The 24258-nt window shown below is 39.5% G+C and overlaps 1 protein-coding gene and 1 long non-coding RNA gene across 2 annotated transcripts in view; one reads left to right on the top strand and one right to left on the bottom strand.

The window, feature by feature from the left end:
• The window catches only part of iqgap1 (IQ motif containing GTPase activating protein 1), a 40279-nt gene that overhangs the window by 5189 nt on the left and 10832 nt on the right, over window positions 1–24258 (bottom strand). The window contains exons 3-29 of the mRNA XM_037248276.1: window positions 20698–20854; window positions 19284–19361; window positions 17731–17807; window positions 16646–16713; window positions 16154–16267; window positions 15504–15682; window positions 14931–15018; window positions 14670–14827; window positions 14500–14590; window positions 13867–14030; window positions 12438–12598; window positions 12226–12350; window positions 11870–12033; window positions 8138–8228; window positions 7868–8035; window positions 5806–5948; window positions 5559–5729; window positions 5226–5309; window positions 5059–5130; window positions 4612–4681; window positions 4163–4527; window positions 2955–3118; window positions 2024–2248; window positions 1478–1618; window positions 1298–1382; window positions 277–509; window positions 59–191 (exon numbers count right to left, since the gene is read on the bottom strand). Coding sequence (XP_037104171.1) covers window positions 59–191; window positions 277–509; window positions 1298–1382; window positions 1478–1618; window positions 2024–2248; window positions 2955–3118; window positions 4163–4527; window positions 4612–4681; window positions 5059–5130; window positions 5226–5309; window positions 5559–5729; window positions 5806–5948; window positions 7868–8035; window positions 8138–8228; window positions 11870–12033; window positions 12226–12350; window positions 12438–12598; window positions 13867–14030; window positions 14500–14590; window positions 14670–14827; window positions 14931–15018; window positions 15504–15682; window positions 16154–16267; window positions 16646–16713; window positions 17731–17807; window positions 19284–19361; window positions 20698–20854 — 3769 coding nt within the window. The remainder of the gene's footprint in view (window positions 1–58; window positions 192–276; window positions 510–1297; window positions 1383–1477; window positions 1619–2023; window positions 2249–2954; window positions 3119–4162; window positions 4528–4611; window positions 4682–5058; window positions 5131–5225; window positions 5310–5558; window positions 5730–5805; window positions 5949–7867; window positions 8036–8137; window positions 8229–11869; window positions 12034–12225; window positions 12351–12437; window positions 12599–13866; window positions 14031–14499; window positions 14591–14669; window positions 14828–14930; window positions 15019–15503; window positions 15683–16153; window positions 16268–16645; window positions 16714–17730; window positions 17808–19283; window positions 19362–20697; window positions 20855–24258) is intronic.
• LOC119120982 lies at window positions 10104–12553 on the top strand. The gene is made up of 3 exons (XR_005097602.1): window positions 10104–10185; window positions 10605–12093; window positions 12149–12553. It is a non-coding gene; the product is annotated as an uncharacterized LOC119120982 (long non-coding RNA).

Below are 24258 nucleotides of genomic sequence, written 5' to 3' on the forward strand. Positions count from 1 at the left end.
AAGTGAGCCCACAGTGGGATTAATGTTCGAAAGATGTAAGAGATCAAATCTAACTCACCGTGTGTGTGTTAATCATTTCTCCAATAGAGATGTAAATGACAGGTTTGGTGACAGTGACCAGGTCGGAGTACTGATCCACGTTGAATTTATCTTCCAGTGAGGGGACGTCACACGCTGTCAAAAAATATCGCCTGTGAAGGAGAGGAAGATATACAACAATATAAAATTTGACAAACGGTTGCTCAACATTTTTTTCTGTTGCAATTGATATCTCACCTGAACTTTTGATAAGAGTTGCTGAGATATTCATTGATGGGATTCAAGTGGGCATTATCTCCAAGAAACATCTTGTTGGAGGCAGCGTGCTGCAGCATTTTGGCGACAGAGCCCAAATTTCGGCGCTGCTCGGTCGTTAGTTGACCACCTGCTGACATCTCGATGATGTCAAAGGCATCGGGGGCAACAATTGCCGGGTTCATGTAACGGTAGTACAAAAGGTTCCCCACGATCTGGAATAGCAAAATGCTTCCGTTAGAAAAAGGTCCGTCCAAATCCGGGGTGTCAAACTCTTTTTTTTCGCGGGCCGCATTGTATTCATAGCTTCTTTCGGAGGGCCATGACTGTCAACCCAAATAAATGTATGAGCACCTCATATTATATACAGTAAAAGTTACAAAACAAACTGACTTGTTTTCAAATCAGACGAGTAAAAACTGGTCAAATATTTAAAAAAAAAGATATTAAAAGTGAAGACAGTTTGCAATTCAAGTAATGACACACGAATTTGATGCACAGTTTGTCTTCGTGGGCCACATAAAATGATGTGGCGGGCCGTATCTGGCCCCTGGGCCTTGAGTTTGACGCCTGTGGTCCAAATGCATCTTTTAACATCTGACCTTGAAACAAAACAAATAATGCGCAATATTCTTCCAAAGCTCATGACTGTATAAGAACACATGCAGAAGAGAGGAATAGAGCAGAGAGATTAATATGCTAGCTCACCTTGAGACAACAGCTAGAGAGTAGAAAGAGGTATGGCTCGACACCAAGGTATTGGCATGGTGGAAAAAGCAGAAAGGCAAGAGAAACAAAATAAAGAAATGATTATGAAACAGGAAGGTCAGGCAGAAAGAAGACAACAGAGAAAAGGGAAAAAAGCAAAGCACCCGACAGCAGTTTTCTCCCTCAATCTGATATGTCGCTTCTGACTATATATATTCAAATATTTCTTTAGTTTGTTTAAAGAGATGTAAAGACTGTGTCGGCATACAACAATGTACAAATGAAGTCAATAAACCTTAAGCAGTTCATCCTCTTCAGCATCTGGGAACTTCTCGTGGAGGGTGTCTTTAAGGACCTTGGAGACAAAACGCATCCCATAGCTATAGGATACATAAATGGACAGTTTGAGTCACAAGAATTTGAAATAAATATATTGCTGCTCTGAATCAGCCGACAAAAGCCTATAAATACTCACGGAATTTTATCAACAGAAACAATTATGGCAGAAAGGAACTTGTCCGTGACCGTCTTCATGATCTTGATGGAGGCTTCCAGTCTATTCCGGACTTCTTCATGGGACATTGCCTGCTCGGGTGTTACATCATATGGGAGCTTGCTGTAGAAAACGTGGCAAAAAAAAAAGAGATTCTGCTGTGATTTTTTGCGGAGTTTTGATAGAGTTTCCGAAAGAAAAACTCGCTCCGTTTTTTAGCATCACCCACTGAATGCGCTTTTATAGCCGAGTTAATCGCTCATGACCAGGTTATGAGTTTAGCATGTTCCTGTGGGGATCTTACCAGATTAAGAGAGCCAGCCACCTTTGTAACACTGAAACTCCTAGCTTTAGACTCAACCCAGCTTTCAAAGCCAATAATATCGCTTTGTAGGATGATGTTGTAAATTGTGAAAGAACACCTTTGTTGACATTCACAGATGAACTGAAGTCAATTTTAACTTGACCAGTTTGTCTACTTGACAGTCAAATCTGCTTAACTAAAGTGCCAAACGCTGCCAATCTCACCTGGCCTCTCCAGTTTGCGTTTCCATCTGGTTGACCCAGCTCTTATAAATGTCCACTGGGTCGGTCTTGATGTTAAGTGTTTTGTCATCCATGATCTCCTTCACAACTGGTGCCAAGATCTGTCTCAGTGCGTTCTGGCCCCTCGCACCTCGGTGGAAACTTACCACCATCTTTATGACTGTCGGATTTCCTGTGACAATCTCCTTCATCTGGTCAACTTTTGACCTGCAGACAGTTAATGAACACGAGGTTATACCTTTTATAGGCAAAGTTTTCCCTTTAATACTCCATATTTATAAGACACATGTATTTCAACTTATACATCAATTAATTTGCCACTCACATTTCAACTCACTCACCTATAATACATTTAAAATGTATTTGAATTAGGGCCGGAACAAGTTAATTTTGAGGACAAATTAATTACGGGAAAAAAAATAATTACTAATACAGTCATCCTTTGACTTAATTATGACACTGACAGAAATGACATTAGCCCACCAGAATGTTCGGTTGACCAATAAAGAGCTTTAGTTGTTTTGAAATGCGTAGAGGGAAGACTATGATGACACAAATTGAGCAACAAAGACTTTGCTTATTACCGAGACACTTCAAGCTTGCGCTATCACATGAATGCAAAACATGCTATAACAAGAATGAGCACCGTAGGTCACGTTGGCGGCAAAAGTAAGAGTAAGGCCAGTTTGTCTGTTTGTAAGTGGCTGAAAGATAAGCAGAAATAGACTTGAGCATTATTGTGAGGTCAATGGGTGCTGTTATTAAATGCCAATAAAATGTTGAGAAGAAAGAACAAAGGAGAACAAAGTCATTTGGTTGATGATTATTATCATTATTATTATTGTATTGAATTTAAAAGTACATTCATTGTTAAAAATGAGTTACAAATTCTCTAATTATTTAGATAACTTACTTGATTTCCTCCTGCAGGGCCGTCTTAAAGAGCTTGAGCAGCAGATACTCCTCTCTTTGGTTTGAGGCATAATTGTATAGGGTGAAGATAACAGAGTCCATAAACTTTGTGGATTTATTCTGAGGCATTTGGAAGATCAGCTTGGCGAGATATGTTGGATTGGTCTGAAAACAGGCAATAATGGGTGCTTTGAATATCATTGGTACAGTGGATACAAACGTTTTCAAATCATTTTAAATGCCAGGATTTTGTGATGTCAAAAAGGAGAACAACAAATCATTTTAATACTTTTTTTCCCCAGTGCTGATTTTTTTTCTTTTTGTGGGTTTTTTGAAAGCGGATGTAAAAAAGAACCATACTTTGATTTCACAAGTGGGCACGCTTTTTTAAGTGGGAGTGTTTCTGAATAAACCAATTCCATTCAAACTCATGTTGTTGCGGCATAAAAAAAAACTGTTATGGTAAATTGAACTATTTCGCTATAATTTGAAAAAGTTCTGTTTGCGCAATCACATCACATAATAGGGCTGTTTTGCTTCATCTGAAACTGTGGCCTCCCTCAGACAATGTGGTTGGGGATTAGAAACAGTTCCAAATGCCAGTCAGTGTTGGCACAAAGCTTTCAGGCATCTGCCAAAAAAAATGTACATCATCAGAACTTCATTTGGGATTAGTCAGGGGCAGTTTAAAATGTTGCAGGTCTGTGCTTACTTCCATTTGAATACGGCGATTAAATGTGATTGGCAGAACCACAATGACAGTAAAAAGGTGCGCAACCTCATTATTATTATTATTATTATTATCTTATTTTAGTTTTTTTTGTTATTGCTGCTGTTGTTTTTTTTGGAAAATATAAACACCCCAAATTTAATGACATGTTATAGGTCATAAAATGTTGGGGGAAAAAAAGTTCTGAAATTATTTATATGAATCTTAATTTTTTTAAATCACAAAATCAGGCTTTTGGAGGGTGAAGACCTTTTATAATACATACACCGACTATGTACCGTAATTTTCGGACTATAAGTCGCGTTTTTTTTTCATAGTTTGGGTGGGGGGGCGACTTATACTCAGGAGCGACTTATATACATATATATGGTTTTTTTTCACTTTTTTGGGCATTTTATGGCTGGTGCGACTTATACTCCGGTGCGACTTATAGTCCGAAAATTACGGTAACTGAAACCTGTTAAAAAAAATTCAAATACCTGTAGTAGGTAGAAGAGATGCTGGTAAGCTTCCAATTTGACTCTCTTTTCTTTGCTTAGGGCCTTGAGACCTCCTCTGTGTTTGTTCATCATCATCATGTCTGAAAGCTGCCCCTTGTTTTTTTTGGTCAGCTTCTTGCTGTGCGACACCACCTCCTGCAGGGTGATTTTGTTCTTCACCAGCAGCCCAATCTTGATGTCCATCAGGTTCAGGTCATTCTCTAGCTGCTGATTGGAGCGAATGTTGGTGACCACTTCCTCGCGGAGCCGCATTAGCTCCAACTCCTCTTGGAAGTCCTGGTCACTGTGATCCAACAGATGCACAAACTTCCTCACCACTGCCATCGGAGGATTTTCGGCATTGACTGTGTGAAGATGTTTTGCGATGTTAACCGAGGAAAAACTAAAACCAGACATTTGTTGACATAAAATGTGCATTTCCATCTTACTCAGCGTCTTGTAGTCGTCCCTGGCCTTGTTGGCTCTGATGAAAGCCTGAATCTTCACCACATCTTTGATCTGGGGTAAAAACATCTATCACTCGGCCGCTCAATAGTCCATGTTAGGAACGGCACAGAATCCAATACAAATCACATCGCTAAAGTGTACTAAATGAGCCCACTGCCCCCGAAACGCCGAAGGACCTCAAGGAAACGTGTGTGACAGGAAGTGATTTAAACCATTAATTAAACCACAACACACTACATCGTATTATTACTTTTTGTTCTAAATGACATGATTAAATTGCATTCTTGACATTACAACCAAGAATTATTAGGATTGGCATGAGAAAGGATTATATATTCAACAAAACTTTCCTTTGCATGTAAGCTATCACAATACAAAACACTGATTCTCTCCGCACACACACACAAACACGTATAGGTAATACTTACATGATCCTTGAAGTACTGTAGACGATCCCGGTACTTTTTACGAGCTTGATGCATTCGAACCATTGATTGGATCTGGGAGAGAAGAATAGTAATCATTTATGCTGAAGCGGAAAGTCTTGTATTGCTTCTTATTGCATTGACATTATTGCCATAAGACTGTATTTCACCTTTACAGCATCATCACTGTGGTCTTCTAAATACTTTTTACGGTCCTTGAAATCCTTCCTCTGTTTGTAGCCTTTCCAGTGAGCCTGGGGGGGAAATGATTAGAGAGCTAAATATATTAGGACTCAAAAATATTTTTAACAAGTTGTGCAATATTGATATTGCAATACATTGTGATATGTTTTTTTTTTGTATTGTGTCGAAAATCCACCGCAAAGCACAGAGCACAGCTTTTTATTGTGTTTTCGGTCAGGAAATACGAAACGTAATGTTTTTTGTAAAGTTGTATCTTGGGGCTGTCTCTCAGTATGCACATTAAACAACCCCGAGTTCACCTGTATTTGTGTAACAGCTGGCTCTTGTGATTTTAGGAAGTCCATCCTCTTCTTTTGGCCCTTCCTCACCAGGTAGCCACGGCAACGAGCTTGCAGCTTAGTAATGAGAGCCTCGTTCGCCAACCACAACTGCTCTCGATTGTAAGCTGTTGTTACCCCTGAAACTACGGACTGAGGGGAGCAAAAAAAAAAAAAAAAAAAGTTAAAACAGCAGTGATTTATGCCACACTGCACATGTACATTATACCTGAATGTCTTCCTTGTTGAGCGGTGTGTTGTTTTGGAGGAAACCTGCTGGCTCCACCCAGGTACCCTCTTTTGTATTTAGGTTGTAGTAGTAGTTGTGTCCACCTTTCACCCAGTGTTGTACCCACTCACTGCCGTTATCACCTGGATATGGTAAAAAAAATTTAAGGCAAAGGTTAACATTCAACCAGGGCTAAAATGAATGTTGTTTTATGTTTTATCTTGGATACATGATTGGATCATTTCAAAAATGCTTGATTGGACAATCAGCTATATCCTCTTCAGTGGATCAGGATGTCAATGATGACTCTGATTTAAGAAATTTATTAATTATTAATAATAACATTAATTTAAATTTATGATAGATGAGCCACGCCTTCATTCATCAGCTGATAAAGACGCGTCACACCTACACCAGTGACACTCTGATGAAGGCACGCCGAAACATGTCAGGTAAATAAAACAACTTAAATCATTTGTCTGTGATAAAAGAACTAGTCAACTAATCTATAAGTGAAGACAAAATGAACTTAGTACAACTAAATATTGAGACGTTAATCTTTAACCATTAGTTCTTCATTCAGGTTAGTTAGACTTTGCGAAAGCAGATAGGGAAATGCTTCTTCAGAGCACAAATCTAAATTAATTTGGCAAGAAAAATTTGACCAATATTACACAATCAGCCGTCCAGTTGAACTGCCTAATGCACAGGTGTCAAACACAAGGCCCGGGGGCCAGATACGGCCCGCGAAGACAAATTGTGCATCAAATTCGTGTGTCATTACTAGAATTGCAAATTGTCTTCAATTTTAATATCTTTTTTTTTAAATATTTGACCAGTTTTTACTCATCTGATTTGAAAACGAGTTATTTGTCAGTTTGTTTTGTAGCTTTTACTGTATATAATATGAGGTGCTCATACATTTATTTGGGTTGACTGTCATAATGGTCCTTCGAAAGAAGCTATGACTACAATGCGGCCTGCGAAAAAAAAAGAGTTTGACACCCCTGGCCTAATGGGATGAAATTAGGGGTGTAACGATTCATCGATACACATCGATTAATCGATATAATTCTCTACGATTTATTGGCATCGATGCTAAACGTAAACATCGATTTATATCGCCGTGTTTGACCTCGGACATTAGACGCGACTTTATTTTGAAATCCAGTTCATTGTCGCTTGCTTCCTCTTTCCGGGAGCAGTACGCGGCGTGTTGTGTTGTGAGCAGAGCAGGCACGTGAAAGGGGAGCCGACAACTACGCGGCTCCTGGGCTGGTGCTATGGCTAGTGTCCAAGAAGACGAGGAAATTCGCTCCCCTTTGGGCTTCAAGTCATTCGTTTGGAAGCACTTTGGATTCCAAAGAAAAGATGGCTCAACGGACAATTAAAATTATTGTAAATAAATAGTTCAGTAATGCACTTTAAAGTTAATGGTATTACAAAAAAAGAAAGAATATTCATTTTTCTTTACTTATATGAGAAAAAATATAGGAATTTGATAAAGTTCAGTGTTAAAATAAGCACTTTGTATACTACAATACTCTTGTAATTTCCTAAATAAAGAGTTTGCAGTACCTTGTTGATTTTGCGTATGAATTGTTATAAATCAGGATATTGTTCTATATTTTTTATTTAAAAAAAATATATATATATCGATCGTGGAGCACTATATCGTGATGTATCGTGAATGAATCACAGCAGGCTTTAAGATATCGGCAAATATCGTATCGTGTTTCTTTGTATCGATATGATATCGTATCGTGACAAAACCCGCGATTTACACCCCTAGATGAAATGGCCCAAATTCCCACGGGTGTATAAAAGTTTTAAGAAAGAGTAGATAGACATGTTTCCCATGCAGGACATGTCTATATAGCTAGTGTAAAGTGCTAGTACACGTTTCACTTCAATTTGATGACTACTGGGCGTGAACAACAAAAGTACTGAATAATGTGGTTGTGAATCAACTAAAAACATGATGTCAATACAGAAAAGCGCTTTTTTTTGTGACAAAAATGTAATCAGTGTAATTCTTCAACCTACTTGGTTCTGTCCTTACCATCTTTTTTCTTCACTTCCTTAACTTTGGCCAAGTCATCTTGGTAGGTCTGCGCACATTCAGAAGTGACTCCATAGAGTCCTGCTCCAGGGTTACGCAGCGCTGTGACAGTCTGAGCGGCATCGCCAGTGTCCACAGCCTCATTTATGGCGTGAACAGACTGAGCGACTGTTGACATAAAAACAGCATTGAAAAAAAGCAAGCTCGCACAATGTCACAAACTTTCTAATCCCCCAATTGTATGCTGCATGAACAAAAGTGTGTGCTTACACAACAAGGCATCCTTTGTGTCCTGGTTAGCCTTGAGAATAGCATCCTGGATCTCATCCAGCCAAAGCACAGCAGAAGGATCTTGCGTTTCCTGGATACACAATGAAAAACATGCTGAGCGTGCATATGTACTAACTAGGAGTGGAACAATGAACAATTTGGATCAAAAAGGTTTTGATTGAAAAGATGCGAGTGTATCCACTCTTACAAAATTAAATCATTGCGCTTTAAACACAGTATATCAAAACATATTATTTTAATGGGTGAACGCCCATAGTACTACCGTGTTTTTACATGCATAATGCGCAAAATTTAACTAATTTCTTGTCCTAAAATCTGGGGTGCGCATTATGCATGGGTACAACAATTTTTGAAGAAAATCTCCCTCGAAATAAAACTTGAAATCACACCTTTCTTCTTGTTTGTTGTCAATCGCGCATCGCATTCAGCCATCCTGCCCAACACACTTAGTCAGTAAAATTCATAATTGACGACACATTGTTTGATGCGATGGTGCAATCCTTGATGGTGTGTTATTGTCAAATATTGTTTGTTTTTTAATCTCCATCGCAGACCGGATATCATACGGAGGCCGCCATGACAGTATGCGCAGAACGGATGCGCAAGACACGTCAGCTATATAAGGAGCGAGAGTTCAGTTCTCTACCTATTAGTTTCAATTCACAGTTTAATTAGCAGTTTCAATCAGCAAATAACAAAATGCGTATTACAGGTAATATTTTATTTCACAACACTTTGCCTTGTTCCTTTCTTCTCTGCTGTTCACTTCAAACACGCTCCATACGAACACAATGCTCTCGTATCAGACACTTGCTCGATCACCTGCTCGTTTGCTGTCACAATGTACCCTACACAAATCCGAAACATTTCTTCGCTATCGAGTTTGCTACCGCATGCGCAGTGATACTGACCGGCAGAATAACATCCGGTTGTTCCCAAAGATGATCTTTTTTCTGAAATAATTTTACGTTGACGGACTTAAGTAAGAGTCAAAATTTGGGTGCGTATTATACATGGGTACAGGCTTTTTTCCACCATCGACATGCCATTTTTAGGGTGCGTATTATGCACGGGGGCGCATTATGCATGGAAAAACATGGTAAATCAACCACTTTATTTTTTTTGGGGGGGGGGACTCCACGGTGTCGCTGTTATTGTAATGAGTTTAATTTTTGTTATCATTAAGCCTCTTTACACATTTTTGAAATTCCAACAAACCTAAGGATGCCTAAGCAAACTGTAGAACATGGAGCGTCAACATTGATTTTATTTTCATTCCAATTAAAAAAAACACAAATACTTTCAAAATGTTTTTTTAGTATATAATATTACCCATATATCTAAGTCTCGACTTTACGCGCTCCGATTCTACGCGACTTTATGTCTAACACGGTTTGGACATGGACCCCAATCGTTTTCATTGTATTTTAAATGGACGATATTGTAGAAATTGCAGTGTGAGCAGACAAGAGGTAATTTCTACTTGTGACTACCTAACGGTGTGTTGTGCTTTTTCTCCTTCCGTGTTCCTCACTCCCGCCAACACGTGAATCTTCGTACGCAATTTCCCGATACACTTGTATACATGGCTCTGAATTTTTTCCCCTTCCAAGACTTTCTAATAACGCGCTTTCAGGGTTAACGCGATTTCCAGATTCTGGACCGCAAAGTCAGTGTAAAATAGAGGCTTAGCTGTATTGAAAACAAACATTTCAAAACATTAGGCCACATATGCTCATTCACTCTGCACAATATTAGGCATGTCTCCAAAATCAACCAATGAATGTTGAAACAGATGCAAAAAATAGATATAACATTTGATGTGAAATTGTGGTGAGTCACACCGATAAGCTACGTAATACACTGTAGTAACTCTTTTGTGTATCCAGATGGCGCACTCCTTCTCTATACGAGGCACTGTTGCCCTGTGTCTAACAGCCACCTCATGTGGTTCCAGCCCTGCCCTTCTTGTTGTGCTGCAGGGCAGAGGAGAAGAGAGGAGGTGTGCGCATTTGGAGAAGGGGCGGGTGAGTCAAACTGATACCTGATCTTAAGTCCAAAGGGCCAGGCAGAGCTACAAACATCTGTAGCAACATGCATCTGGTCTCCCAAACTATCTTGTCAGGTTTATTTAAACCCGATTAGTGTTACTGGCAGTAGGTGTTTTACATCGTATTTGCAGAAGGTGAATAATGACCGCAGGAGGCACCCAGTAAGGGTGTGGTGCCTGAGAAGTGAGGCAACCGGCGCAATAACTGTGGCACAGCTTGTCACATATTAACATGTCATACAACTAAAGAGGAAGTGAAAGCCGGAAGGTCAGAAAAATAATAACTCATCTTCACACGTGTGCTTCCTTAGAAACTACGATCTGATTTTTGTTTTAATTTCAAATTACAAGTCTACAAAAGCAGAATGTGTCAGTTTGCGATATGTCGATTTTCAGAAGGACTGCAGACAGTATAGAGCCGAGTCTGCAGAACTTCCTGCTGTTTTTCCAGCCTCATGACACCTTCTCTCTATCTCGCAGTTCTAATAGTGCAAAGGTAATGATGAACCAGCAAGAACCACATGTTGTTTCATCTCCTCTGACCTAAAATCACTTTCAGCCTAACCACACCTCCACTGTAGCTTTGATTCTTAAGTCTAAACAGAGCAATGCTCCAGCGAGCCTCAGAAATCCAATATTGCACTTTTCTAACTAACTCTTGTTTAAAACATATCACCTCACACTGCCTGACGAAGAACAAGACGCCTGTGCTCATGGGTGGAGCCAATCAACTGTAGCGGCAAACTTTCTGTCCCTTTATGGAAGAAAGGTTTTGGAGCTTGTGCTTGTTATTTCCTGTCAAAAGGCATGAAAATAGCTCTCCTTCAATCGCTTTGTTTTCTTTGTCAGGAGTTCACATAATACTGTATGCATTTAAGGGTTTGTGTGAACGCTGCTGTTGATATTTGGGGATAAGTAGACTGCATCCTCAGATTTAGCCCTGGTAAGCAACTTAATATTTTTGGGGGGGGCTTGAGAACATTTAGTTATTTGTCGTCTGAACTGCAAATTCTGCAAAACTGCAGAAATTGATTAATGGCATGTGTCCCTAGAAATAGTCTTTGAGAAATACAGTGTCAAAATTGGAAACATGAAGCGTATTAAACAGCTCGGAGAGGGAAAAAGAAATTTAGCATTACTTTGGTTAACAATTTATTTTCTGTGGCAGAGCACCAAACCAAATATGGTGTGCACATGCAAAACAAAGGACAATGAGTCAGTCAGTCTGGTTTCCTAGACTGGGATCAACAGTGTTTCGTCTTTGATAAAAGTTTGCGCAAATAAAACCAAGGAAAGGCATGTAAAGAAAACAAGTATTAAGGAAGCGACAGGAAGTGAGAGGCGGAGATGATCCCAGCATGACATCATCCGACTGCATGAATCATGTGCTGCTCATAGGCCTGAGTCAAACCAAGCCGTCTGTAAGTGTCATATGTCTGTGAGCCTTGTGATCAAACATTCACAGTAGTATGCATCTATTTTGTTGAATTATTTTCAAGCAGTGCATATTTACTGCGTGCATCATCTCTGGTTAGAGTCGACCTTTCATTGTTTTGAAAAAGTGCTACATTATGTGCAATCATTTTTTTCAAGTTTGTTTCAACACTACCTTCATGGAAATATTGCTTAACCTCCTTGAGTAATATTTAGGTAGATCTTACATGCGCTTTCTCCCTGCGGGCCTCGAGAAGTTTGTCGTGGTAGTGTTGAGCTACAGATGGGTCTACGTCGGTGAGCTTGGCTGATGGGTTCTGCAACATGGCCAGGGTCTTCAAAGGATCCCCTTCATCCAAGGCCTCATTGATCAGTCCGATGGCTGCAATTCCTACAAAACACAAGTGTTTTAAGATACTGAGAGAGAAAAATGTTTTGTGCAAATGCTGCAGTTGAGTGTATATGGAAGAAGATATCTAAGCTATTAATGGTCAAGTGTTGGGTAGCTTTTTTTATTCCATAAAAATGATACCTCTAGGTTGATTATTTCAAGTATTTGTGCCAATATGGGTACGTGTCTTACGTTCATGCTCCTCCTGTACGGACATGTTGACCTGATCAATACAAGCTTGTATGTCATTCCAGGTGAGATTATCACAGCCCTCCTCCCTGGCTGCTGCCTTAAGACGAATCAACTCATCCATGTACCTAAGGCACAATTAGTACAACAGGCACAATATTACATTGTGTAAACCCATCTGACAATCTTACTGATGCCTGTGTGCCTGTACTCACCTCTGTGCATATTCAGGCTCCACATTACTAAGCCCTGTGATGGAGCTGGACAGTTGTCTCCAGAGCGTGGCCCGGTCTCCAACGTCAATGGCCTCATTTATCAACACCACTGATGACAACATCTCAACTGCAACGAGCAGCTCTGGATGCGATAGAGAGTTCTGCAGAATAGATACCCAAAATTCTCCACGTTATTCATGTATCTTTCCCAAGATTAAGATCAAAGCTTAAAAGAAAAATTGATTTATTTATTTTCTAAAGCTTGGAATATGTAAACTCACATAAAAAAAAATCTAACATTTTTAACCTTTCAAGCACAAAGTGGCGCACTGAAGCATTTCAAAGCCTTCTCTGCTATTCTGATCACTCTCAAAAGCACAGACAGTTTACACATATATATATATATATTTTTTTGTCCAGATATCAGTTTCTATTGTATGTGTTACCATATCAATGTAAACTTCCCAGGGCAGCCAGAATCAAGATTGCTGGCCAATACCAAATAAGCATAGTCAAAATGGTTTGTCTTTTTTTTTTTTTTTTTTTTTTTTTTTTAAACCAATGCGACCCAATCAGATTTCATGTTCACTAAGTACACAGCCAGGTTGCTAATAAAACTTTCCCTATTGAAGAATATTTGTCAAGGAAGCGTAGGCGGGCTAAGTAAAGAAAGGCCTTCATCTGAAATGCACCACCCGCGACTGCAAGCACCAATAATATAATGGGAGTGGAATATAATCTTGATAAGGCACGGATGGGCAGTTATAGAGGGTTTTTACCCTTCAACTGATTTTTCTCAGCACTGAACTCGGTTTGCAAGGTCGTGAACATTTTTCTAGTTTTTCTGGAGCCATCAATCCATTTTTTAGATGTTGCCCACATTGGGGCCACAGGTTAGTTGAATATGAGTGCCATACAAGGGAAATAAGCATACACCACTGTCATAAAATACAGCCAAATATTATTTTTGTAAACCTGGAATTTATGTATGTATGCTGATTTGTGTACAGTAGCAGTGCCTGGAATTGAGTTTAAACGGGAAGTGAACACAAAATGTTCCATTGCAATAATATGTTCTGTACAGCCCAACTAGTCAAAACACAGTGTTTTGATTAATGTTTAATTTGTGGATTATGAATTAACTGCTCTTGCAGTTCTAAGGCAATTAGCAGCAAGGATACAGATCAACATGTTCCCATTGGTCTCGTCTCCTCTACCGGCCAATAGTGTGCTGTAAAGTCATATGGGCAGACAAAGCCGTGATGCACCGAATATATCAGCAATATTTGTTTTCATAAAAACCCACGAGGCCGCAATAGGTGACACGCGAAGTGGCGAGGGATTACTGTAATGGCCAACCCTAATTCAACTCAGGTGATTACTGTCATGGTTTTGCTCTGTGTAATTATGTGTGTTTTGTTGTGGGTACCTCTGGGCTTTGCTGCTGCAAGCTGGCCAGCTCTCGCTGGTAAAGATTTGCAGCACTGGGATAGACTTCAGGAAGCTGAGCGTCAGGGTTCATCAGCTCCTCTACAGTATTCTCTGGTACACCTTCCCTAATGGCAAAGTTGATGCGCTCCACTGCCTTTAACACTACATCCAATTAAAAAAAGCAAGGCATTACAAATTCTATTTGCGTAAAACAAGTCAATATTCTCTCAGTTCACATGTAAATAAAAGATCACTTGATAAAATGAGCACTTTCAGGGGTAATGCAAATAAATTCTGCTAAAAGACGGCCTTAAATAATTGAATGAGCTAATACGGAGCATCAGCCCTCTAGGTTGCAACACCGAATCAATAACATTGCGTCCAAATAAACAGCCTTTGAGAGTAAATCTAATGGTGTTGTTTTAATCGAAGCTGCGGTGCAGGACCAATTGAAACGCAGACGATGCCGGTCATATAATGACGGGAAGGAACTATAGGATGGAAACCATGTATGAACGCACTAATACTGCTTTTACCAGAACATCTGATACAATGCGGAAGAATTCCAATAATATTGTCTAAGTACGCGTGCGTTCGCTCGTTCGTTTGTTATTTTGATGGGTGCACATACTCTTTATGTAGCTCTCTGCTAAGTCATTCGCCGCGTCCACACCGGCCTGCAGCTCATCCTTCGTCAGCGCTTGGCCGGGAGATGCCTGATACTTTAATGTGGAAGATGTCTATGAGATTACATTAGCAAAAAAAGACAAAGAATTTCAATAGACACAACATGCATCCTACTAGTTCTTTGTTCTCTCTGTCAGCCAGGAGTTGTTTCAGGTACCAGGCTTTGTTATGGGCCAGCAGGTTCTGAATGCCCATAGCCATTAATGCCTCATATAATTTATTCTCATCCCCACTCAGCAAAGCCTGTTCAGCAGCACTTAAGGCATTATTCACTATTGGGGGGGAAAAAAAAAAAGACATTGACATTTGACTACAGAACTTGTACAGAACTTTCACAACAAGGAACTTGTTGTAGAGTCCAGACTAATCACTCACCATTAACTTTGTTAACATTGCCCTGGATTTCAGCCTGGGTGAGAAGCTCATCGTAGATATCTCTCTCAGCATCAATATTTTCCATTTGCTGTTTGACCAGAACAACATACATGTAATTAAACTCCAGTACTATATTTGTATAACCTTAAATATGACTTGGGTTTGCTGTTATGACAAAACAATATACACAAACAGTTTATGGGCAAAAACAAAGTAAAAGTGGTAGTGCATATATCATATTAATCATTGGCTTGCGTGCACTTCTTTGGTTCGATGTATGTCCTCCAGAATTGGTAAAATTAACCTTTTTTCCCTGAAACATTATGCACCCCACATTAATTTCTGCAGTTAGAGACATAAATGTCAAAGAGGTCATCATGTGTTGCACGCAGGACAATAAATGTTCAATTTCATGTTGTCAAGATGCTTTGTGTGTTGCCTCAGGCTACTTCACATTCAACTATGTGTTTATCCTCAATCACTTTTTATTCTCTCTGGAAAAAAGAGCTTCAGGTCACCATTCATATCAAGCCAAGTGAAACATCTGCACATCATTAACCACACACATCTTACCCGTTTGCGCGAACTGGCCACCTTCTCGCCTTTGGCCTGGTATAATGTTTGATGATACTGGCGGGCAGAGTTGCGGTCCAGGTTGACCAGCATGGCATTGGGGTTCTGCATGGCGGCCATTGTGCCCTCTGGGACGCCTTGGTCGATAGCCTCGTTGATGGCGATCACAGCAGCATGTACTGAGGGCAAAAAGGGACGCCTGATGAGAAAGTGGCTCGCATGAATCAGAAAAGGGCTTTCATCTAATTTGGTTTATTAAAGATCATAAATATAAACAACAAATATTATTGATCAGTACTCTCTTTTTCAGTATGGCCTCTAAAAAAAAAAAAAGCGCTGCGCAATACTTTCTGCACTGTCATCGCATTCACATTGTTGTCTTTAATAGCTTCCCTGCGGGCACACAGTAAAACTAATGACCCTTAGGAATGCAATATTTGAAATATATTACAGCAAATATCCTGCTTATGTATTTTGTTGTCATAGAAAGGCGGTCAATGAATATTACAAAAAACAATAGTATTAAATCAGATCAGGCTACAAATAAATGTAGGAAATATCTTCTTTCAATATATAAGTAAACTGAGGCAACAATGGCATTTATGGGGTTAATGGGGGAACCCCCCCCTTGACATCTGAGCAACTCTCACATGCAGCTTCATCTACTGAGAGCTCATTGGCCAGGATTCCACCAATCTTGCTGAAGGCGGGCATCTGGATCCCATACTTTTCCAGCTCACTCTTCATGTTGTTGATCTCCTCCTCTGGGAAAGAGTAGACACAGCAGAAGTAAGAGACCATGACGGTAGGGAAAAGAGAGAGGCAAAAACACATGGGCCCTGGTAGGGAGCTGGGAGACTAAGACAGATTGTCCCTGGCTTACGTGTGGTAAAGTGCATTCTGGCTCTGGCTTTGGGACGGAGCAAAGCAGTAAGTCCAGACACGGGAAAAAGTGCTCACAACTACTAATGACTTTCACATTTCCAGAAGCTCCTGCGCACCACAGTTGGCTGGAAAATGTTCAACCCTAACCTTGCGCAGTGTGCAGATACATTCAGCGTATGCATGTTAACTTTGTCAATGTGGCTAAGTTCACAGAATCGCAGACAAAAGGAGGCTTGTTTGCAGGTTCACAGTCTTACCAGTGAAATCTACTTTCCCATAGAGGTCCTGAATCTGCGGCGCAAGGCCCAGCTTAAACAGGTACAGGCTGTAAAACAAAGATGAAACATTAAAATAGTGTCGACAAGACTTAGTATCTTTTCATTTTTTGTATTATTACAAAAACATGGAGAACAGCAGCCGTCTCCTCGCTATGGCAACATGGTTGAGTGATCTGATCTATATTACTCATGTGGCAGCAATAACGTAATTGTTCAAAGTTCCATGCATTGGTTGTACAAACTCTTTTACATACTTAATAATGAGACAATATTTATTACTGACCATGACGACTGGTATACAATAATAACATGTTCAATCGCAACTTCAATTTTAAAGGACATGTATCAGGAAAATTGACTTTTTTTGCTTTTAAAATCATTTTCTTGTGTATCTGGAGTATCCAGGAGTGTAGAAAATTGTAATATATCCCTCCAGGTGCTGCAGAGATACTGTTATGATTGTTTTGGGGGGCTATTTTTGACTCAGTTCAGAATTACATCACAATTACATTACATCACATCCGTTGAAGCGGGACAAACCAAACAAGGTAATGGGTGTTGCCAAACGAAAATCCAAGTAATAAACATGGCGGATTCGCGATTTTCTTTTGGCCAATGCAAAATTTTTTGGTAGAGAAAACAAACACTGATTACCGATTAAACAGACGATTAATTTATAGTTTATTGCATATAGTTAATTAGGTGTGATTGTGAGTGTGAATGGGTGTTTGTCTGTGTCTTAATTTAAAAAGTATATATTGCAAAAAATACAATTTTTCTTCTCCAATGCATTTAAATGGGTATCAAATGCTGTGTAAAAAAAAAAAAAACCTTTCCTTTTCAGTTCCCAGAATGCATTGCGTGGCGCGATGCATTTAAATAATTAAGTTGAGGACATTTGTGCTTGTCATGTGTGTTTTGTATTACCAGTAATAGAATGTGTATCATATTTAACTCATTTGTTCACTTAAGCCCGATTCCGAATGCGTGTGCCCCACAGCCTAACTGATCAATCAGACATGAATTTGAAATAGCAACTGTAAGAAGATTCGGAAACTGAGTACCTTAGTGCATGTATGCAGTAAATGCAACGTGGCATGTTCTTTCTGTCATATATGTCTGTTGTCTCGGGGTAGAAGATCTGAAACAACAAGAACAATTCATGCTGTAGTGCAATTATAAAAGCACGTCAACATCATGCAGGAGGCGTTCTGTCAGATTTGAATATGTTCAATTCCATATCAGAGTCATTTGATGAGCACGTTACAGAACAATTGAAACTAAAAATGTGAATAATAGACCATTTGGTGTATTGCTCAAGTATACTTCAACAGAATAGGTACTGCTACTGGTCACAAAGGAACAGTTACCAAAGCTTAAAACCATCTAAGTGCCAATAGCTGTATGTGATACCATGCATCCATTTTCGGAACCACTTTATCCTCACGATGGACATGGGTGTGCTGGAGCTGTGTTTGGGAAGTAGGCGGGGCACATCCTGATCTGGCCGCCAGCCGATCGCATGGCACACAGACAAACAAACATCCATCCACACTCACAATCACACCTACAGACAATTTGGAGTGCTCAATCGGCCTAACATGCATGTTTTGGGAATAAGGGAGGAAACCCACGCAGGCATGAGAACAACAACTCCACACAGGAAGGTCAAAGCCCGGAATCAAACCTACGACATCTGCACTGTGAGACGGGCGTGCCAAGCAGTGCGCTGATATGTGATACTAGTTATCAAAATATTACTAAAAGCTTTAATTGTTCTTCAGAATATGACATCTGACCAAATCTCTGCTCATCGAAGTGTGAAGGACTAATGTATTTTTGGAGGCTGCAATCCAATGCATAATTGTACAAGCATAAAAAGCTTAACTACTAAATTTCATGGGTACCTCCGCAATGGCACAACTCCTCTGGACCACATTATTCTGCTCAATACATGAGACTCTGAGAGATTTTCACATCTTTAACTACAGTAGCCGGGGCTTAAACTGGACGATGTGTTTGTCTTCTGTTCGTTTTTCTTTGTTACTAAGTAGTTCATGTTAGTAGTAAAAAGGTGCTAGGCTATATCATTATTATTATTATTTAGTCATTAGAAATTTGTCCTGCTATTGCATGGCAATTAGTTCAGTCCAGGATGTACTGCTAAGCTGCTCATGGTGATACACCAAAAAAATTTGTTTTTCATTCACTCAACTAAATACAGTGATCCCTCTCTACTTCACATTTCGTTTATCGCGGCTTCACTACGTCGCGGATTTTTTTTCCAAATTAAAAAAATCATTTAAAAGTCAAAATAAAACTTCTAAATTGAGGAAACGTGTCTAATCTTTAGGACAATGTAGTATTGCTCCAAATGTTCGTTTACATTCTGTTAGAAGTCCGTTTTCGCGTGTTAACACGACCGCGAATTAGCATCTTTCCGCTAACTCGTTAGCCTGCCCAGTACTTCTTGTTGGTGACCGTACTTCGCGGACTTCACTTATTGCGGGTGGTTTTTGGAACCAATTATCCGCGATAAACGGGGGATTACTGTATCTGTTGCATAATATGAGGTGGAATTTGTATAGGTAACACAAAAATATATTGCCATGCTCACCTTTGGAAGGCCTTTCTCAGACATGGCATTGAGCCACTGGATGACATTATCAGTGTGTCTGAAATGGAGCCCTGTGGCCTGTGAGAGACGGAGGGGAAAAGAGTTGAGATTATAATGATAATCAGAAACGGCATTGTCCAAGGCATTTTCAACAGTTCAATCAATCTGTTGTCAAATCAACACATGCAGGTGGGGACTGCCCAATAGAAGCAATTTGTGGAAATTGACATAATGAAATTGACCAAATTTGGTCATAGGAGGTTTGTAGGCAAAAGGTCATAAAAACCTTCAAGAACAATTGGGGCAGGTTCAACAATACTTGCATGTTCATTCATAGGAGTAAGAGCAAAAGTTCAGCATCATTACATGATTCATCGCTTCAATCACTTTTCTGCATACAGCATTCAGCATCTTGATGAATTACGTATTTACGCTGCATTGTCATACTCTCTGGAAACGTTTCAGCGTGATTAACAAACTTTGATGTATCATACCCTTAATAACAGGAACAATATTTGGTAACCTATTCAGTGTGTATGTTATTTATTGAAATATTTTAGATTACAAACGGACTTACTGAACCAATTAAGTTTGTAACTTGATGTTTCACTGTACAGAATATCATAGTGTGGTAGTGTGTCCTTCTGTTCAGTCCCTATATGCCTAAAGTCAAATTCTTCAGAACTATGCAGCTGATAATGACACCAGTTAAATTAAAGTGTTGTGTCACTGTCTAAAAGAAATGAATGACTAGTTGAACCAACATTTCCTTTGGCTTTTGTGTTTTGATCTACTGACTGGGCTTTTACCAAAGAGCATCAAACTGCTGCAGCTCATTCAGAACACTGCAGCTCATGCTACTGGTCTATAAATCACGGTTTGGAATACAATCAAGAAATGGTGTTGGAACACAAGCCTCTTTGGTCAATTAGTGGAGCCCCTGACCTCACAGCAAACATGGTAGCATAATTTAGCTGTTCTGCAGCACACAACACACAAATGGAACAAGTTGCCAACAGAAGTGAAGTCAGCCCCAAGTGTGAATGCTTTTACATCCAGGTTTAAAACTATGCTCTTTTCCCATACAAATGATTAAAGTCTTTCAAAGCATTTTTAAAAATCATGTTCGCTTGCACTGTACGTTCTGTTAGTAATTTTAGGAAGCTACTTTTATTCCTTTACTTTGGTTTTCAATGTCTTGAACTCCTTTGTTTTGTAAATGCTTTTAAATGATGTACTTTTATTTGTGTGAAGCATATTGAGTTAGCTCGTGTAGGAAAATGTAAATAAAGGTGTTTTGAATCGTCTGTCAGTAGATTCTTTTCTGCATGTCAAGCTGGTTAGGGTCAGGGGTGAACATTTTTTACAACCTTTATGAATACCAAATTTGCTGAAATACACAAGTTGCCATCACCTTGTAACGAGTCTGCTCACGATCATAGATCTTCTTAAGGGAGACGGTGCGTGGTGCAAAGAAGTTGCCAAGTTTGGCCAGATAAACTCCATTCCGCAGACCCTCCTCCAGCTCAGTGGTTGGAGGTAACTCTTCATCCAAACAGGCCTCCATCCATCTGCAAGTTCAACATTAGATCCACGTCAGTCAATTGTCTGTTTGACTAAATTATTGCTAAGAAGCTATTATCACAAATGATTAAATGACATTTTTAGCCAGAAGGAAAAAAACACAAGTTCCACAAAGACCATTACGTTCTCCGTTGAAGTCGAGATGCCTTTTTCATAGCAATTTTTCAATTCATAGCTCATTCCATTCCAAAAGCGCCTTTATTTTAACACAAATAACCCAGTCCGGTTTAGCCCCTCAAATAGAGTTCCCAGCATTCCTCATGTGTCACATTTCATTTCTTTTAGGTCATAATGTGAAACTACATTCTTGCCCTGTGTTAGGCCTTAGCCATCAGGGAGACCTGCTGAGCTCTGCTACATGGATCCTCCTGGTGTGACTGAATTCCACAAACTCATGTCTTCAGCGCCCGGTAACTTGAACAAACGGGTAGTGTAGCTAAATATACTTCCTTTAAGCAGAAGAAATACATTTTAGCTTAATAGAATATGCTTATAAATATTTCTATTAATGTGTTTGCATGTAACTTATGTGTAACTTTTAAAAGAAGCTTTAACAAATAATTGTATTGGCATATTATTTATTTGAACATGAAGAATCTCTGGGTTCACAAGTCACCTGCTTTGACAGGTTTTTTTTGGTGTGGCAACACATCGTTCCATTCAAATGAGTGTGATGAAATCAAGTAGTTACGTAAACAAGCTGAAACATGTAAATGTGTCATGGTGGTCTACGACTAAAACAGATTAAGAAAATTAGTATTAGTGACTCAGCAGTTCACCTTGGTCCTTTGGAACGTTGAAATGACATCCAGCACAAATTGCTGATTCAATGTCTTTTTTTTAGACAAGCTTGCAGTAAGTTAAAAGGCACTAATTACTTTGCCCACACTATACTAACACTTGAGAAACTGTAATCAAGCTTTTCAATAACAAAGTTGAACGCTTAAGAAATCACTGATACAATCATTTTTTTGCAACTCTGTGTTGAAGTAGAAGACATGGCGGATGTCAAATGCCTGTCTTAAACAGGTTCTGCTTAGCTCAGCTCTACTTGCTTCACTTTTTTAGTCTTTGGTTTGCCTTTTAGCGCAGAGAACTGCAAAAAAAGTGCTACATTGAATAGATCTTCCGGAACAAGCCAGTTATGACAAACGTGAACAATGCAAAAGTACGATGGTCTTGGCATATCTTTGTTAACCACACTCAAGAGACTCATTTTAGCCAAGAGGTCAAGAAAACGTTCTCGGACTAAATGCAAAACTAAAAGTGCTCTAAAAAAGAAAAAAAAACAACCACCACCGTCTGAATAAATCTGAAGAATTATTTCAGGAAAGACTTATTGAACAAAAGAATGAGACGACTTGGCCATCTAGTTTTGGTGATCAAGACAAATTAGCATTGCTTGCTCTGTCGGCTGCACATGAAAGGTTTGTGTTAAGCCTGTCAGGAGTCAGGCACGATACAATGTACCGTTAAAATAAGATTAGCGGCAAGGAAGAAACTATGTTGTACCGTTAAGATAAGGAAGAAAGGACATTCAGATTGGTCACAGGAAAGTCCTCTAATCACACAAAGAATAACATTCCAAACTTCTTAGCCAAGGTAAAATTCACATTTACACTTTCATACATTACTCCCGTCACCGATGTTCAATTTGAATTATTTACATTAAGACCTTCTTGTATCAGATCTGATAAGGAAAGCCTTGAGATGATCTTGGCTGGCAAGGAAACTCAGAGTGAGGGCAGACGGAGTGAGGTCACACTTGGCCTTTTAGAAATAGGCACATGCAGTCTCACTGTTTTCATGCTGCTAAGAAAACACTCCCACTTATCCACAACTGAGGTCTTTGTCAAGCAACGGCATGGTTGGAACATTTAATAATCATTTACAACATCTACACCTCAAGCTTACCTATTTACGGAACCGGAGCTATGTGTACATACCTTAGTGACTTACTCTATTTGAGTCTAGTCACAATCTTAAAAATATTACACTTTAAATCATTTGAGATACTTGGACCTCGTACACATACACGGCTACACACCAACATGTCTCTCTGCAGCCAGCGCCCTCTCAGCTGAAACAACTAGAGATGTAGGGACACAGGCTTTCTATTGAAGTTGGGGTGGCCGTCCCGTAGTGCCAAGGCTAGGCCTGCCAGACAGGAACAAACTCCCCCTTTCACTATGCACTGGAGCAGTGAAAGGCCCCGTGAAGACTAATGGCTCCTTTATCAGGCGACACACCCTTTCCAGCCTCACACAAACACACACACCCACCTCTAAATCTGTAAGACAGCAGCTATAATTGAGATTTTTGAAAGCTGGTGAGTGGTTTCAACAAAAGTGGAAAGTAGCCAAAATGCATTTGAAGTTTTAATTAGTAACATGCAAGTCTCAACAAATAAGAATAGTACACAAAACAGTAGTTAAAACTTTTGAAGGGTCTAAAACATTGTTGCCAGTGTCTCAACAAGAACACTATTTTGGTACTGTTAAATTTCTCTCTTTTCTCTTTTAGTGAGCTAGCATGCCATTTATTTAGCATTTAGCCCGCAGTGTTTGACAGATCTGGGACCAATGGTGTTTTGGTATGTCTAGTCAAGTCAAAAAAAGTCTTTTTTTTTAATGTTCTATGTGCCCCCAATATTCTAAACTAGGGATGCACCGAAAATTCGGCCACCAAAAATTTTCGGCCGAAAATGACCCAAAAGTGCATTTTCGGTTTTTGGCCGAAAGACCTAAATCACCGAAACAACACGGCCGAAACTTGTGATGACGTGAGCAAACAGCGCAGCCAGCACGCGAGAAAACGGGATAAGAGCCAGCATGTCTGCGGTGTGGACTGATTTCACTATCTCAGAGAAAGACCCACGGATAGCGATTTGCAAAACATGCAATGCTGAAATTTCAAGAGGGGTGCATCTGCAAAAAGTTTCTCCACGTCGGGTTTAATTCATTACCTGAAATCCAAACATCCCGATCGCCATTCTGAATATGAGAAGAAGGCGACACAGAAAAGGAAACTGACACCGAGCACGCCCACTCCGTCTGTGGCAAACGTTTTTGAAAAGGCAAGAAAGTTCTCCAGTGATTCTGCCAAGAGAACATATTTAATTTTACAGTCTTTCAGCAGGCCAGTCAGTTATAAGCCTGTAAATTATTATTTAATGTACACATGAGTGGGGTCAAGTTAAACATTTTATTTTTATTTCATTTTATTTTTGAATTTGAATTTATATTGTGCATTGTTGTAATGTCAGTGCTAAATAAATATTTTCATACTTTTGTAACTGGTTTATTGCAATGCCTTGATTTTAGTGAGGTTAGTACACATGTAGCCATAAATGCTGTGGTTCTAATAACTGGCATAATCATTTCTTTCGGTG

This window comes from Syngnathus acus, chromosome 3 (assembly GCF_901709675.1).
Source record: "Syngnathus acus chromosome 3, fSynAcu1.2, whole genome shotgun sequence".
Taxonomy (NCBI): Eukaryota; Metazoa; Chordata; class Actinopteri; order Syngnathiformes; family Syngnathidae; genus Syngnathus; species Syngnathus acus.